The sequence below is a fragment of the Triturus cristatus genome, chromosome 3_1, assembly GCF_964204655.1.
Source record: "Triturus cristatus chromosome 3_1, aTriCri1.1, whole genome shotgun sequence".
NCBI lineage: Eukaryota > Metazoa > Chordata > Amphibia > Caudata > Salamandridae > Triturus > Triturus cristatus.
This window is the reverse complement of record NC_140583.1, coordinates 504,518,644-504,535,418: the sequence shown is the minus strand read 5'-3', so window position 1 is coordinate 504,535,418 and position 16,775 is coordinate 504,518,644. Positions and strand designations below refer to the sequence as shown.

The window sequence follows — 16,775 nt, the reverse complement described above, 5'->3', positions numbered from 1 at the left end:
CACCTAACATCCCCCATAGAAATTGTCTAATAGGTTTGATTCTCATCTTCACTGGAGGATTATGGGTCCATTCAAGCTTACGGTGTCTTTAGTCTTACTCTCCATAGACTCATGGGTCCTATTTATATTTCAAACACATTGCTGTAGGATAGTCCCACTTTTTGACATGATCACCCTCCAATTTGTGCCTGGTATTTGATGTGATTGCGATTAGAAATGCACCGGGTTCCTACTGTCCAAGTCCCCAGTGCCAGATCTTTTCCAAAACTGTGCAATTGTATTCCAATTGTCAAGGCCTTTAGCACTCTCTGGAAGTCCCTAGTAAGTGGTACCCCGGGTACCTAGTGCAAGGAAGCTAAGGAGAGTCTCTAAGGGCTGCAGCACCTATTGTGCCACCCAACGGGACCCCTCAACAAGCACCCACAGACTACCACTGCAGGCTGCATGCCGTAGTGCAGGGAAAAGTGAACACATGGCACACATTCCTGTGCGCCATGACTGCAATATAGGTAAGTCAGCCCTACGGCAGGGTGAACTATGCTACAAGTGTGGGTATAACTTCCTAAGCAGATATGCTTTGTGCGGGTCAGTTTAATTTCTGCTTGTACAAGTGATCAAGGAAGCCATTTTAAGAATGTGCTGGACACTGGTGAAAACGAGTTCCCCAGCTACATGATTGCTGCACTGAAAATAGGGATGTTTGATATTAAACATTTCATATTATTAAACCCACACTGATTCCAGGGATGGATTTATTAGTACCTGCACCCAAGGGTCACCTTAGATGTGCCCCCTGAAAACCTACCAACTATTGGTTTGCTAGCTGACTGGTTGTAGCCAGCTTGCCACCAGCAAGTAGTTTCTGACCCCCAAGGGTGAGGGCCTGAGCTTCAGGAGGTCAGGAACAAAGGCTGCTCGAGCAGAGTGTTTAGATGACCTGCGAATTAGCATTCCAAGGCAGTGAGCTTCAAGAGCTCATCTCCTTTGGTATGCAAATCTGGCTCTTCTCACAGGAGAGGGTGTGCCCCCTTTGTCGAGAGCCCCTTTGGCACCTGGACAAGCTGAAAAATTTGGGGCCTCACAGCTCCTCTCTAGCTACTAGACTGCGAAAACCTGACGCTGGACAGCACCACTGCACCTGAGCTACCTAGCCTGAGCTGAAGTGGGCCAACGGAGCCAACCTGGTCTCCAGGCTCAAAACCCACCTTGGGTTTACCCGTTGTGTACTTTTTGACAGCCTGCAGCCTCTGTTTACAGCCCCCCCCCCCCCTCTCGATTACTCCCAGTGACAAAAACCCGACGTCTAAGAACACCTATGCATCCTTCGACCGTGGAGAAAAGGACCAAAGGTGTCCCCTTGTCTTTGTGCATTGTAAGGCCTGAGCCCCCCTGTTGGTTCAGCCCGACTGGCCTCCCAGTCTAAACCTGCAGGCTCTTTTCATGAAGACCGATCCCCATAGACTAACATTGGGCACCCAATGCTTCATTGCACCACTTCACCTGGCTGCCCTCATGTCACAGAAGGTGACCGAACCCTGCCCCATACTCGCCTTAAGTTCAAGAGATTGATCTCGGAAGTCACTGTATTCTACCACTATGCCACATTTGGTTTTCCTCCCATAGGATACCATTGCAGCTTCAGAAAAATGCACTGCCTACTTTTTTAAAATCTAAAGAATTTCTATCTCAAGATGTACTTAACTGAACTTATTAATTCTAGTGCCTAAAGGTATATAAAGATAAGTTTGTTTTTTGTAAATTGGTGTGGATCTCTTTATTGAGTCCTGTGCATCATTTATTGACTTTGTATTTTTCAGATGTCATACACTCCTTTCTGATAAGTCTATGGCTGCTCGGCTACACTACCCCCTAGAAGAGCACCTTGGGTTTGCTAGAGCTATCCACTGCCTCACTAGTAAGAGAAAACCCGGACTCCTAATATGATATACCTCTTTTTGGTAGATCATAGAGAGCCAGCTTCCTACATTCGTGATCCAGCTGTGGGATATAAGGCCTAACATTTACTGTACCACAAGGTTAATAAGTGATTCCACTAAGGAATCCAAATTTGTTATTAGTTAAAAATATTTTGTCGATTTCGAATTTGTCTAAATTATTTTAAATTAGCTGTAAAGGCCTTGTGTTGAGTCCCACAGTAAAACTGTTTGGACATTTAAAAAGCAATTTTAGTGAGTTAGGCCCTTTAGAAAGCTTGCTTAGGATTTTCGTAAAATTCCTAACGGTCCCAGCTACTTTAAAACCATGACTGAGGTAGCAGGAGCTCAACCTGGGGCCCTGCAGGAACTTTAAGTTGGACAAGCGACCTTTGACCCTGTAACCAGGCAGGTCGCTCCCCCCATCTGCCACGCAGCCCCCTGTGGGTTGAACCTCCGTTGCCGCTTTTGCCGCCTGACTGCTCGCTCCCTTTTTTATTTATTTTTTTGTATGGCTCTTCCTCTTAGCCGCCAATAGATGCCCTTGCACTGCTTTTCTTATTTTTTTTTAGTCGATGCTGACGGGGTAGGGGCCTCAGCTGTAGCTCTTGCTCCTAGTGCTCTCAGAACCATCTGGTGCATACTTTGTGCCCCAAGCTCCAGAGTGAATAGGTCTCCACTACAGAGCTCCACTAAAGGGATGCAGAGTGCTTGATTTGCTTAATTTGTCCAGAGACCGCTTGACATCGATCTACTGCTCCTTGCACACACCTTGACCTCTGGGCATCTTGGGCTCTGTGGCAAGAAGACTGGGCCGTCTACCCAAATGATCCAACAGAGAATATCTGGCAGAAAGTATTGCCCTCCTTTCCCCCCCCCCCCCCCCCCCCCGCCCCCAACCCTTCTTTCAGCCTTCTCACCAGAGCTGCACAAATGTTCAAGGCTACATATAGGAGCCTCCCATCCCGCCTCACACTAGGTCACCTCACCGCTGCGTTGTGCCGGCCATGTCCTCCTTACTCCTCCTGAGATCTGTGGCCTCCCAGCCTTCACGGCCCTTCTCCCTCAACCAACATACGCGACTCTGCTTAGTAGCGCATTAGCCGTTCATGACTGCTGCCTCCAGTCACTTCACACGCTACTGTGGTATGGGGGGACTCCATTAGAGGATTCACTGTAGTCTGAAGCCCCCAGTCCGCAGCCCACTAGAATGTTTTCCGGCTCCTCGCTCATGCTCCTCGGCTGGCGATGACACGGAATCAGCTCGCAGGAAGGGGAGGAGCGACGCACCTCAGCAGCAGCGGTCCATCAGGAGGGTCATTGCGCTCCACAGATCAGAACTTGAATAAAAAGTATAGTCCAGTAAGAATTGGTACTCTTAGGAAAGAGTGAGTGCATGGCTCAAGAATTCTCCAAATTAAGTCTCATGCCGGGGAATATTCTAAAGGTGAGTAATCTGATTTTGGGATATCCAACAGAGTTATGGAAGGTGGTAACCTGGTTATCCCTCAGTCTTTATTTCTACATCTCACTTTGCTTTCCAAAATTCAGAAGTGATATTTATAGCAATTTTGATCTACCCAGGCTTGTGTCCTGACTAATTAAATGTATATTTTGTGATCAATCGCTGAATTGTTGGCAGAGTTGAAAATACTTTGTGAAGGTTTATTTTGTTTTCCCTATATTTAGACTAGAACCAATGAAGATGTCCGTACCCTCCACTTTAATCTAGAGGTTATATTCTTTGGGTATATTTTTTCTCTAACTACTTGGAGTATATATGCCATTCAGCTGCCTTTGGACTGCAGGCTCTTCTGCAGTGGTAGAGCAGCAGGATATCCAGCCAATCTTATCATCCCTCCAAAGCTGGTGTGGTTTTCCCCTAAATACCAGTGTCATTAAACTTAATTTTTGTGATCCTTGTTTGAATCACTCATATTTTTTGCATTTGAAGTGCTCTATTATCACCTTAAACATCGGGGGGAAAAACAAGTTTTGTTTTCTCCTGCAGCTGAAAACTGATTTGATGGCTCGAATTACTGCATGGGAGCAAGAACAACTTCGGGTTTTTGTAATTAATGGGCAGAGATTCATGGATTCTTTGTTGGAACAGTGGCAGAAGTCGCACAATCTGATTGCGGAAAGGAGAGCGAGGGTAAGTCAACTAAGCAATGTTCTTGGGATCCATAACTTGTGCCTCCTGAAGTTTCTAGCTCTAGTAAAAAAAACTTGAGTGAAGATCTATCCCAGCGTTATGGCACAGGGATACTTGCTGGAAGGTTTTAGACTTCACATTTCTTTGTATTGGCTATTTTTGACAAGCATTGGCAAAGCGAATAGGTCTCTCCTATGGGCGAGCTATGAAGCAGCCTGCACTGGACGCTTCATTGCTATTTCCTTCTGTCCTGTGGGTGTGGAAGGGGATCAGGACTGGTGGGACAGACTGCGGCTGGTGGTAAGGGAGAAGAAAGAGGGACGTATTCTCATTCAAGGTTCCCACTGCAAGAATGTGTTCGAGGCATATGAGCTGCAGATTACACACTGTGCATAGATCGCCATCTGGTGTTGGGCCTGGATGTTTGCAGTTGTTTTTCTTCTTGGAAAGTCTTTGGAAGTCACGAGGTCTGTGACTCCTCCTTTGGATCGTATTGCGCACGGGCTTCGGCTCCATCCTCAATTGTTTTTTTTCCGCCATCGGGCTCGGATGTTATCTTCGTGCTCCGGTTCCGAACAGTTTCCAGTTCTTCAATCGACGCGCAAGCCTCCCCCCCCCCCCCCCCCCATTTTGCGGTGTTGTTTTCGATCGCGATCTCCACACGGCTCTCATCGATCCAAGTCTTCGATTCTGGTCATCGACGATGGCCTTCGGGCCCACCCAAGCTCCGGTCCTGGCCAATGGAAAGGACTCCATTCAAAAAGTGGGTCCAAGATGTGGGTCCAAATTCCCCCACACTGATCTCCATGAGGTATGCCACCTCTGCCTCTTCCCCTGAACACGAGGCTCGAGACTGTTCGGCGTGCAAATCCTTCCGGTCCAAGAAAACCATTTGAGACCGAAGGGCAAGAAGAACCATGGCACACTCGTCGACAGCGATCCCAGACGACATCTTCAGAGAAGGCGTCGACGCTCCAGAAGGACAACACACCAAAGAGGGCCTCGTCAGCGCCTCCGTGGCCAACAAATCAGATGTCGAGGACATCACACCGGCACAGAGGGTCGTGAGTACCAACATCCACCCCCACCCCACGCCCTCGACAGCATCAAAAAAGGCTTCGGTCACGCTTTCGCCCTCTGGCCTAGACACGACCAAGGACATTGCTTCCCACACCGCCCCTTCGGGACCGGTAAAGAAGCCTATCAAGCCTTCCGGCGGCTCGGGCTCGAGCCAGCCCACCGTCTGTGCCGAGAAACACTCCTCCGCACCGATGCCGAAAAAGAAAATGGCCTCCTCGGCACCGAGCTCCACACCGAAGCACTTGGTGCCGAAAACAAGCACCAGCTCCTCGTTACCGACACCGTCCCCGGAGCCGAGCAAAAAACACTAAGCCATCGACACCCACACCTCGAAGCAGAAAAGCATCTCGGAGCCGACTCACCAACCAGCCCTTCCAAAGCCGCACAGTTCAAAACAAAGAACTCCATGACAAAAAAACCTACGGCCCGATGCCTTCGGCGCCGACGGAGCGGGCACTCACTGCATAACTATTTAGGCCTGATCCATTAAAAAAAACACTGGTCAAGGACCCTAAGATTGGACATTTGATGCTCCGCTTCAAAAAGACAGCTGGGCAAGCCTGCCCCAGCTCCATCTCCAAAGAGGAACGACTTTGCTACCTCCCCTTTGAGAATACCTTCACCCCCTCCACCTTCATCTCCACCTCCTCCTCCCCCCACCTCATCATTCCCCCACACCCTCTCCGGATGATGACGATGTCTATGATGACACGGGGGATGAGCCCCATGACCAACATACAGGGGACCCCACTCCCACAGGCTCCCCAGACCCATGGGACGACTACAACATTCCAGACATCCCAAACGTCCCGCAGGATGAGCTCTACCCTTCGAGACCATCCCCACCAGAAGACTCAATGGGGTTCAACCAACTACTCCAGAGGGCTGCACACTACCACGGTGTGGATCTCCATACTGACCCCATGGAGGAGGACTTCCGCCTTGATACCTTCGACACAACACACAGGGCCACTTCCATCTTGCCTATGCTCAAAGGCGCTATAAAGCATGTGCCGGAGGTCTTTAAAGACCCGGTCAGAGCCAGGGTCATCAACCCTCGCATCGACAAAAAATATAAGGCCGCCCCTACAGATCCCACCTACATCAGAGGGCCAGCACCACTAGATTCCCTAGTAGTGTCTACTGCAAGAAAGCGGGCAAACTCCCAGGCATCAGGCGAGGCACCACCACCTGATAGTCCAAACTCTTGGACGCATCGGGCAAGCGCACTGCATCCCAGGCTGCCAACATATGGCGCATCGCTAATACACAAGCGCTTTTGGCAAAATATGACAGGGCACATTATGACTAACTAGAAGCCATAATGCAACACCTCCCTGACAAATCTAAAAATAGAGCCAATGAGCTAATCCAGGAGGGCAAAACCATCACAGACCCCCTCCATCCGCTGTTCCCTAGATGCAGCTGACACCGCCTCTAGGGCAATTGACACCAGCGTCGTCCTCCATCGCCATGCCTGGCTACGGATTTCAGGTTTCAAAGCAGAGGTGCAAGCTTCCATCCTGAACCACCCTTTTGACCAGGAACATCTGTTTGGCCAAATATACATACACATTTATCAAGTTGATCAAGTCGATTTGTCTCCCTTATTGATTTTTGTGATAAAGTGCTTTTTATGTTTTTTAACGATTTTTTATGATACCAAATAAATATACTGATTATTCTATATACACTACCCATTTTGGACTCCTATTGGTGCTAATACCTGACTCTTGTGAATGAATGTGTATGAATGGATGTATGCTATCTAAGATACCCAAGGGGGTCTTCTTTATTTGACATAGTGTCTTTATCTGGTGTCCTGTTCCCCTTGGTGTAGTGGGACCCCTCTCTTTTTTTTTTGGACTACCATCACCTCATACAAATGGGTAACCCAAATAATTTGGTCAGGCTACTGCCTCGAACTAACATCTACCCCCCCCCCCCCCCCCCAAACATTCCACCCAAACAACACCCAATGTCACAGGAACATTTAACACTACTAAAGCAGGAGGTAATCTCCCTCCTACAAAAGGGTGTGATAGAACTAGTTCCTACCAACCAACAAAATATGGGAATTTACTCCCTATATTTTCTCATACCAAAAAGGGACGACGCTCTAAGGCCCATCCTAGACCTCAGACCCCTATATCACTATATACACTCCAGCAGGTACTGCCACTGCTCTCCCAAAACGACTTCCTGGCCACTTTAGACCTCCAAGAATCCTATTTCCACATTCCTGTTCACAACGCTCACAAAGTTTCTCAGATTTGTAGAGGACGGCCAACACTATCAATTCAAAGTGCTCCCCTTCGGAGTCACCACAGCACCATGGGTTTTTACCAACTACGTAGCGGCAGCACCTGCGACGGCAACACATTCAGGTCTTCCCATACCTAGACGACTGGCTCATAAAAGCCAGCTCATACAACCAGTGTGTACAACAGACCCACACCACTATCCAATTACTTCACAACCTGGGCTTCACAATAAATCACATGAAGTCCCATCTGCAACCATCCCACGTAAAGCTATACCTCGGTGCCAACATAGACACCGCAAAAGCGCTAGCCTACCCCAGTCCTGCCAGGATAGCGAGCATTCAGGCTCTCCGTGCCAAATTTCAGCCAGAACACTGTCTTCCAGCTTGAGTGTTCATGCAACTTATAGGAATGATGGCCTCTTGCATATTCATAGTACCTCACGCAAGACTCCAGATGCGTCCTCCAAGAGTGCTTAGCACGCCAATGGAACCAGGCCCAGGGTCAATTGACAGATCTGGTGTTGGTAGACGGTCAAGCCCATTGCTCTCTGCAGTAGTGGACCACCACAAACCTTTCCAAAGGGGGACCGTTCCTGGACCCCGTTCCTCAGATAGTACTGACAGCGGACGCATCGCTCTCCGGCTGGGGAGCTCACCTACTGCATCACACCATGCAAGGTAGGTGGACACCTCAACAAAAGTTACTCCACATCAACCATCTGGAGTCACTAGCCATATTCTTAGCACTAAAAGCTTTTCAAACGCATGTCTCCGGCAAGACTGTCTTAGTCCGCACCGACAACATGACATCCATGTACTATATACAGAAACAAGGCGGCACACTCTCCGCACCTGTCTTGCTAGCACAGAGCATATGGAGATGGGCCATGCCCCAAAAATCTTTCTCCTAACCCAACATGTCCCAGGAGTCCAAAACACTATGGCAGATCTGCTGAGCAGACAAACGCAACAAATCCTTGAGTGGGAACTCCATCCACAAGTTCTTCACCCGTACTTTCAAATGTGGGGACATCCACAGATAGACCTCTTCGCCACCCACAAAAACACCAAATGCCCAAGCTTTGCCGCCATATTTCCACACCCATTGTCCAAAGGCAATGCGATATGGATGAACTGGTCAGGCAGATTTGCGTACACTTTTCCGCCTCTCCCACTCATTCCATTAGTGGTGCGCAAACTACAACAACACTCCCTCACTCTCATACTAATAGCTCCAACTTGGGCCAGACAACCGTGGTACACCACACTGCTGGAACGATCTGTAGTACCGCACCAAAAGTTACGCCTCTCTCCACGCCTCTTAACCCAGAACCATGGAGAGATCAGGCACCCGGACCCAGCTCAGCTCAACCTTGCGATCTGTCTCCTGAAATCATAGAGTTCGGTTATCTAAATCTTCCCCCTGACTGTATGAATGTCATTAGAAAAGCTAGGCGACCCACCACTAGCGCTTGCTACGCGGCCAAGTAGAAACGTTTTGTGGTTTGTCACAACAATAACTTCAATCCCCTAGATGTGTCCATTCAACACATCATAGGCTATTTACTACACCTACAAAGATGCAATCTAGCCTACACGTCTATTAGACTGCACCTTGCAGCCATAGCAGCTTATCTACAAAAAAGGAAACATCTATCACTCTTTAGAGTACCTGCCATAAAAGCCTTCATGGAAGGCCTCAAGAGAATAATTCCCCCCAGAGTGCCACCCTCACCTGTGTGGAACTTAAACATCGTTCTCACCAGACTAATGGGGCCTCCCTTTGAACCTCTACACAAATGTGAACTTCAATTCCTAACATAGAAAACTGCCTTTCTTGTAGCCATCACTTCCCTCAGAAGGGTCAGTGAGATACACGCACTCACCATTCAATAACCTTTTCTGCATTTCTCCCTTTCACCTAAACCAATCTGTGGAACTACCTGTATTCTTCTCGCAACCACAGACCGTTGCAGAAAGAGCTCTCCACACATTAGATGTCAGACGAGCCTTACTCTACTACATCCAGAGAACACAACCCTTTTGCAAGACCAAACAACTGTTCGTTTCCTTCTCACCACCACATAAAGGCAACCCCATCTCCAAATCTGGGATAGCTAGGTGGATTGTCAAATGCATTCAGATTTGCCACCACAAAGCAAAACGAACGCTATCTGTTCCTCCTAAAGCCCACTCTACACGTAAGATAGGGGCTTCCATGGCATTCTTAAGGAACATCCCCTTAGATGATATCAGCAAAGCAGCTACATGGTCAACACCGCACACTTTCACTAAACACTATTGTGTAGATGTGCAAACTAAGCAACAGGCTAGTGTGGGCCAGGCTGTACTCAAGACAATGTTTCAAACCACTGCAACAGATACTGGTGGTCGCCGCTAGCGATGGGTACTGATAAATAATCTATTCACAGTGTGTAATCTGCAGCTCATATGTCTCGAACGGCAAATGCTACTTGCCAGTATGCATCTGTTCTTGGCATGTAGAGCTGCAGATCTACACACGACCACCCGCCTCCCCGGCTACCTTTATCTGTTCCAGTTTCTTATTTAGATACAACACACATGGGCATCTTCACTGTTATTACTACGCTCCATCATTCCCTGCTGGCGCAAAACAATCTGAGGATGGAGCCGAAGCCCATGGATCCAAAGGAGGAGTCACAGACCTCGTGACTTCCAAAGACTTTCCAAGAAGAAAAACTGCAAACATCCGGGCCCAACACCAGATGGCGATCTATGCACAGTGTGTAGATCTGCAGCTCTACATGCCAAGAACAGATGCATACTGGTAAGTAGCATTTGCCTTCCACCAATGTTACCTTTAAACTGCTGTGCTAGTGAAACAACTGTCCAAACAATGCAGAAACCACAACAGAGCCAGCATGGGAGTTGAAAATAGACTGCCATCCCAAGGCTCCATTCAGCAATGTCAAGATGGGTTTATCTGCAGTCTATCTATGGACCCATCTGATCCTTGCAAGCAGGCCAGAGTCTTTCACTTATCACAATGGGACAAAGCATTGTCATCTGCCCTCCCGGCTAATTTATTGTGCCTCTGTTAATTGTTTATTATGTGTTGTGTTTCCATCTCTCATGTGCATTATGTGTTGGAGACTTCACTCACTGCGGAGTATACAGCTAGGAACACAAGGGGTGGAAAACGGCTTCTTGAGGGACAATCGCTGATGAATGCATTTCTAAAATGAAATACTTGAATTTGAAAGCTTACAATCCATAAATCTGTGGAAATGCACGTTTAATAAACGCATTTTAATGGGGCATGCGCCTTTCCACAGAACACACTTTAAATAAAAAACATTCAAGTGAGAGCCACCAATGCTTCACGGGGCGAGTGGGAGGTAGTAGATGGACAGGGGAGAAATACAGCTACAAAAGATGCACTCTGTAGAGTGGCTCAACGAAAGCGCTAGCAGTGGACAGACCGAAGTATTTGGTCAATGTTCCAGGGGCGGGCCACACCTGAGAAGATGGAGGTGGCAACAGCAGCGCTGACCAGAGGGAAGCTAGCAATTGAGAACAATTTTGAAGCCAACCAATGATAAAGAATGGGTGGCCTTCAGGCCCACTGATATTAAAGAAAATTCCTCAAAGAAACAGCGCATGAGACCAAAAAACTGTTCTTGTCTGTGCTGTTTCAAGTTTTGGAGGTAGAAGAGACCCCCAAGCTTTATTTATCCTTCTGTGGTTTAGAAATTAGTTCTAATTTTTTTTTTTTAGTTGGTGTTAAGCAAATTCAGCAAACAGTGTGATGTGAAAGCTTAACTTAAGAAGCATCATTTTACATCATAACAAGCAGCAGTATAATGCATTGTCACCTGCATTCGCATGTAGCTTTTCCGCAGTGCACTTTAGATTATCCGTCGGGTGCCTTGATTGCAGGTAGCAGGGTATGTGGATGCTACAGCATAGTAAACTACAGTTACCCAGCACTTTACATATCTGTTTAACTTTTGTTTCCATTTTGAAGCACTGCATGTGCTTTTCCTAAGCCACACCACATTCAGTCACATCTTGAAGCCATCTGAGGATTTCATCTGCGGTATTTAGTTCCTTTGCCTACCTTATGGAAGACTTAGTTCAGCAAATGCATCGCATTTTCCCATATGAGGCAAATTAAATAAGTCCAACATAGTGTCTATGCAAGTAACTCTGACTAATTCTATCATTCAGTCATCCCACTATTTTCGCTCAGAACAATAGTTTTTTGCCAGGACCACAGAACGTCTATAAAAACGGCCTTTTTTTCTCACATTTAGGAGACTCATATGAGTGGGTAGTATTTACCTTTTCATATTTAGGGCCTTATGTAGGTGGGCTTGCATTTACCACTTCATAAATACCGAATCATACCGATTCGGTATTTATGAAGTGGTAAATGCAATGTAGGTAATGAGTCGGTAAATATTACCGATTCGGAAAAATTCGGTAATTACCGAATCGGTATTTACCGATTCGGTAATGAGGCATACCTTCCCATTGATGGGAAGGTATGCCTCATTACCGAATCGGTAAATACCGATTCGGTAATGGGGGAGCACATGCAAGGGTGGCAGGGTGTCACATTGACACCCTGTTGTACCCCTGATTCGGCCATGTGTGCACATGTGGCGCACATACATGCCCTAAGGGCATGTATGTCTGCCACATTGCACACTTAAACGTGCACAAAAATGCTTTTTGTCACCTATTCGTCATTTACCACCAACCTTTAGTTGGTGGTAAATAACGAATCCCCACACCCACCACACACTCCCCCTACATCTCATTTCATGATTCGGTAAATTTACCGACTCGGTAATATTACCGATTCGGTAATTTTACCGATTCGGTAAATACCGAATCATGAAATTCTCCCCCTACATCTCAAAAGCCAAAATACCGGTCGGTAACGGTATAATTACCGAAAATCGGCCGTTACCGACCGGTATTTGGCTTCCTACATGAGGCCCTTAGTGACTAAGTACACTCTGTGTGATACTTTAAACGAAACTGTTTGGACACGTGCATGCACTTTGTGCTTTTCAGCATCATTCCATCATTCAGCAGCTCTGTGCAGTCCCCACCCCACTTAGATCTAACGTGACAACACTCGTGCCAGAATGTCTGTTCTTGGTGCCCTATACAACATAGGTGTCAGCAATTCACCCAATACTGCCTTGGAAGGAGCTTCCGTTTCAGCCTCAATGATCCAGTCTAATCTAGCAATCAATTAAAAATGTCCACTCGGTTTCAAGGGAGCTAAAGCGTTCTTGTTCTAGTTCAGTTTACAAACACACCATTTTCAAATACATGTTGTCTCATGAAACCACCTGTTCACACGTGCCTCTTCCATTGATGCAATATGAAAGTTCACATAATGGTACCCCAGGATCAATGCTCACTCCCAGTCGAACTTCTTGTGTATATAACCTATGTGGCAGATCTCACCATCCCCAAATATGAAGCAATCATTCTCTTATCACTTGAAGTATATACCAGTCTTAAATTGGGAAATTCCAATGTCCCTGCTGATAAGTTTCAGCCCTGGAGCCATCAAAGCAATTTATCAAGTACTATAGATGGGATGCCCAATATTACACTGCAAATTAGGAGTAACTAGTCCCAGGTGGACGAAGTAGTTTCGGGTACTTCAACTTAATTCTTGGTCTGTTTCCACCCAAATCTGTGAGAATAGACCAGCCAGTTCCTCAAAGATGGCTCTTGGAACAATGCACGTAGTTCCTTGCAGAAAATACAGCATCTGTTGATTTGTAATCATTTTTTTAAAGAACTGACCCAACGTCAGCAATCTATCTGAATAGGGTATCCCAAAATTCAGACTATTTATGTATACAAGCAAAAACGCCATTCAGTTTCATCTTGTCCTCTGCAGTCTGTTTGACATGGATATCTAGTTGTTCAACGTTCTTGGACTGCCATCCCATTAAAGAGAGCTCCGAATACCACTGTTGTCATGAGACCCATTTCCTCTATTTCCCAAGTCTGTGCAACAGTTGGGGGTGGGCATGTTCAGGTCACACACGAATGCTAGTGTATTGTCTGCTTATAAAGAAAGTATGCACTGTGCATCCGCCACGTATGTCCCAGTCCTTCATGTTTCCTCATATTTACTGATACTACTTTCATAGCAAAAGTGAACAGTAACAGTGACAACGGGCAATCGTTATGGGTGCCATGCGGTAGTCATGACTTAAAAATCAGTGCACCTGACCTAACTCTAGAAGTTGGGGGTGAGTGAAAGAGCCTAATCCAGCTAACGAATGTGTGCAGGAATGGGACCTCTTCGGAACAGAGCAAACATTTGCTCATCACTGACTAACACTTCCGTAATATCAAGGGAAGTCGGAGCATAATCTTCTATGCTAATGCTTGTTGTTATAGAGCTAGTCTCTGACGGTTAAACTGCATGTTTCTATGAGGAATATAAAAGTGAACTGGCAATCCTAAACTGTTGTACCTTTTTGGTTTTACCTAGGATTTTTATTTGAATGTTCATCCTACCGAGGAGGCGGTGCATCGTAAAGCCTGTGCAGTCTTAGTCTGGATTTGGCACAATCAATGCTTCTCTCATTGTATCTGGCAGCTTGCCCCTGTTTATTGTCTGTCTAACCTTCCAGTAACTGATCTTCAGGCATTGAGGCCTCTAGAGGCCTGGGAGATACACGATGCCTAACTCCATATGCAATCAGGAAGTGCCTCGGGGCAAGACTATTTAACAGTGGCCTTCTACGAAGAATTTAAAGATCTCCTAGTTCCTCCTCTATTAACGTTGTTCAAAGAGCTCTATGAATCGGGAACTGCCTCCGTCAATGAGAGAATCCATGATAGTCACTATACTTCAGCCCGGTTAGGCCACGGAGGAGTGCTCCTCGTTCCGCCCGCTGTCATTACTTAACGTAGATGCCAAAATATATGCCACAATTCTAGATACCAAAATATATGCCACAATTCTAGCCAATCTTCTTGCTCCCTTAGTCCCAAGTCTCACCAGCACAGAAAAGGCAGGTTTTGTCCCGGGTCGTAATCTAACATACAACTTGCGCACCTTCTTCAGAACACTCCAACATGTAAACTTTGAGGTGAAAGCAACTGCGATATTTTTAGACGCAGAGAAAGCGTTGGATATGGTAGAATGGCCATTCATGCGAGCAGTATTGGAAAGAACGGGGGTTACTGGAGTATTTCTGAAATTGGTTGCAGTACTGTACAATTTGCCCACTTCCAGAATATGCATGGGAGATGTGGTTACCGCCCCCGTAAAAATCTCTAGGGGCACTAGGCAAGGTTGCCTACTGTCTCCTCTTCATACGCTGTAGTAGCAGAACCCCTTGCATGCGCGCTCAGGGAATACCATGGCTTTTGGGGCCTCTGGTTTCCTGCCTATAATTTTATAGTGTTGTCATATTAGGAACCTGGAGGTCACCCTATCTCCAGTACTTGGGAAGTTGTTCGATTTGGTTAACTTTCAGGCTTAAAAATTAACTGGACCAAGCCCATAATCTTCCCCCTGACTGCATCCACCATTCCTTTTGAGCTAGACTTCCCTTTAACTTGGACCACGGAACTGGTCCGCTATCTGGGCATACAAATTCATATGGACCCGGAGATAGTTTTTAAGGAAAACTATGGGAGGGCAGTCACTAAACTAGAGGAAGACGTTGATCAATGGATCAGATTGCCCATTTCCCTCCTGGGGCGGATATCGATGATTAAAATGGTGATACTCCTGAGGTTTCTATTCTTCTTAAATATCCCCATGGTCCTCCCAGTACACTTTTTTTTTTTATTTTTTTTTTATTTTTTTTAACTATCGCCTCTATACTGACTAAATTGCCGTGGGCGGGAAAGCAGCCAAGAGTGCAGTGGAAGGTTCTCACCCTACCTTACTATCTCGGTGGACTGGTAGCCCCAGATATAGACTTGTACTACAGAGTAGCACAAAGCTCACATGCGTTTCACTGGTAACACCAGACTTTAGACCCTCTGCGCTTACACATTGAAAAGGTAGCGGTTGCCCCTTCTAATCTCCCCATTAGCCTATTTCGGTCCCCAGATCGTCGTACGAGAATCCTGAACTCTATAATCTCCATGGTTCACACATGGCATGACCTGGTAAAAAGACAGGCCTGTAACATATTATACTCCCCAATGGTTCTGCTGGAGTGGTGTGCTTGTCTCACTATGAGTAAAGATCGCGCAGTGCTTAAAGCATTGCAGACCATAAGTGTAACTACAGCGGGCGACCTTTTCCTGGAGGGGAAAGTTCGTATGTGGGCAGATGTAGTAACCAAGGGGGCTGCGGTCACCTCACTAGTGCAATTTCAGTACCATATGGTGAGACATGCTCTGTGTGAGATACTAGGCAAAGACATGGCAGAGCCTCCTGAGGATGACCCCGCTCACAATCGTATTGAAAGCAGAAACACCCTACAAACTAGTGTCGACTATTTATGGGGTTGCACAGGCATATCTTAACAACTATTACACAAAGTCTAGATTGGAGTGGCAAAAGGATCTGGATATGGTCCTAGATGATGACACTTGGAGATACAGTTGTGAGGGTACCCGCCGGGTTTACTTAAACGTCAGACACTGGCTAATCTATTTTAAATATTTACAGTGTATTACACGCCGGAACAGCTCTTTCATTATGGGCTACGTGAGAGCGGAGTGTGAGGTGCGGGGTTTGTACTGCGGACTTCCCACATGTAGCCTGGCGATGCCCAACCATCGCAAAGTTCTGGGAAAAGGTATTCCAGACACTGAGCGGCATTACTGAGGCGACAATGCTCCCTGATCGTTAATCGACCTGCTGGGCTACACTAAGAAAATAAAGAAGGGAATTTGTAGATTGGTTGAAATGGGAGTGTTAATTACAAAGCGTAGAATAGCAATGCGTTGGGTGGGAGACCCTCCACCCACAATGCAGGAGTGGTCGTGAGACATGTTGTACTGTAACACACAAACTGAACTGTATAGCAAGCTACTCCTCCCGCCCCCTTCCCCCCCCCCCCCCCACCCCTTCTCCAGCCCACCCTTCCCTCCCAAGTCGTCCCAAGAACTTCTGGGGATTATATCAAACATCTCGCTGGAAAGGCTCTCCCGGCCGCACACTCTCTCCCTGATACGGTAGTCATCTCGATGTAATTGTAAATGCTATTATCCAACATGTGACTGGTATATGAGACCGACCGGTGTAACTAACCTGACAATTGAATTGTAGTACAAGATATGGAATTGTGCCTGTTGTGTACGCTGAATATCATCACCGTGGCTCCTGTTTGTTAGTAAATGGTTT

General features: G+C 46.7%; 1 protein-coding gene across 1 annotated transcript in view; it reads left to right on the top strand.

The window, feature by feature from the left end:
- The window catches only part of LOC146860487 (protein regulator of cytokinesis 1-like), a 527,922-nt gene that overhangs the window by 268,707 nt on the left and 242,440 nt on the right, over positions 1 to 16,775 (top strand). The window contains exon 10 of the mRNA XM_085644388.1: positions 3,946 to 4,089. Coding sequence (XP_085500514.1) covers positions 3,946 to 4,089 — 144 coding nt within the window. The remainder of the gene's footprint in view (positions 1 to 3,945; positions 4,090 to 16,775) is intronic.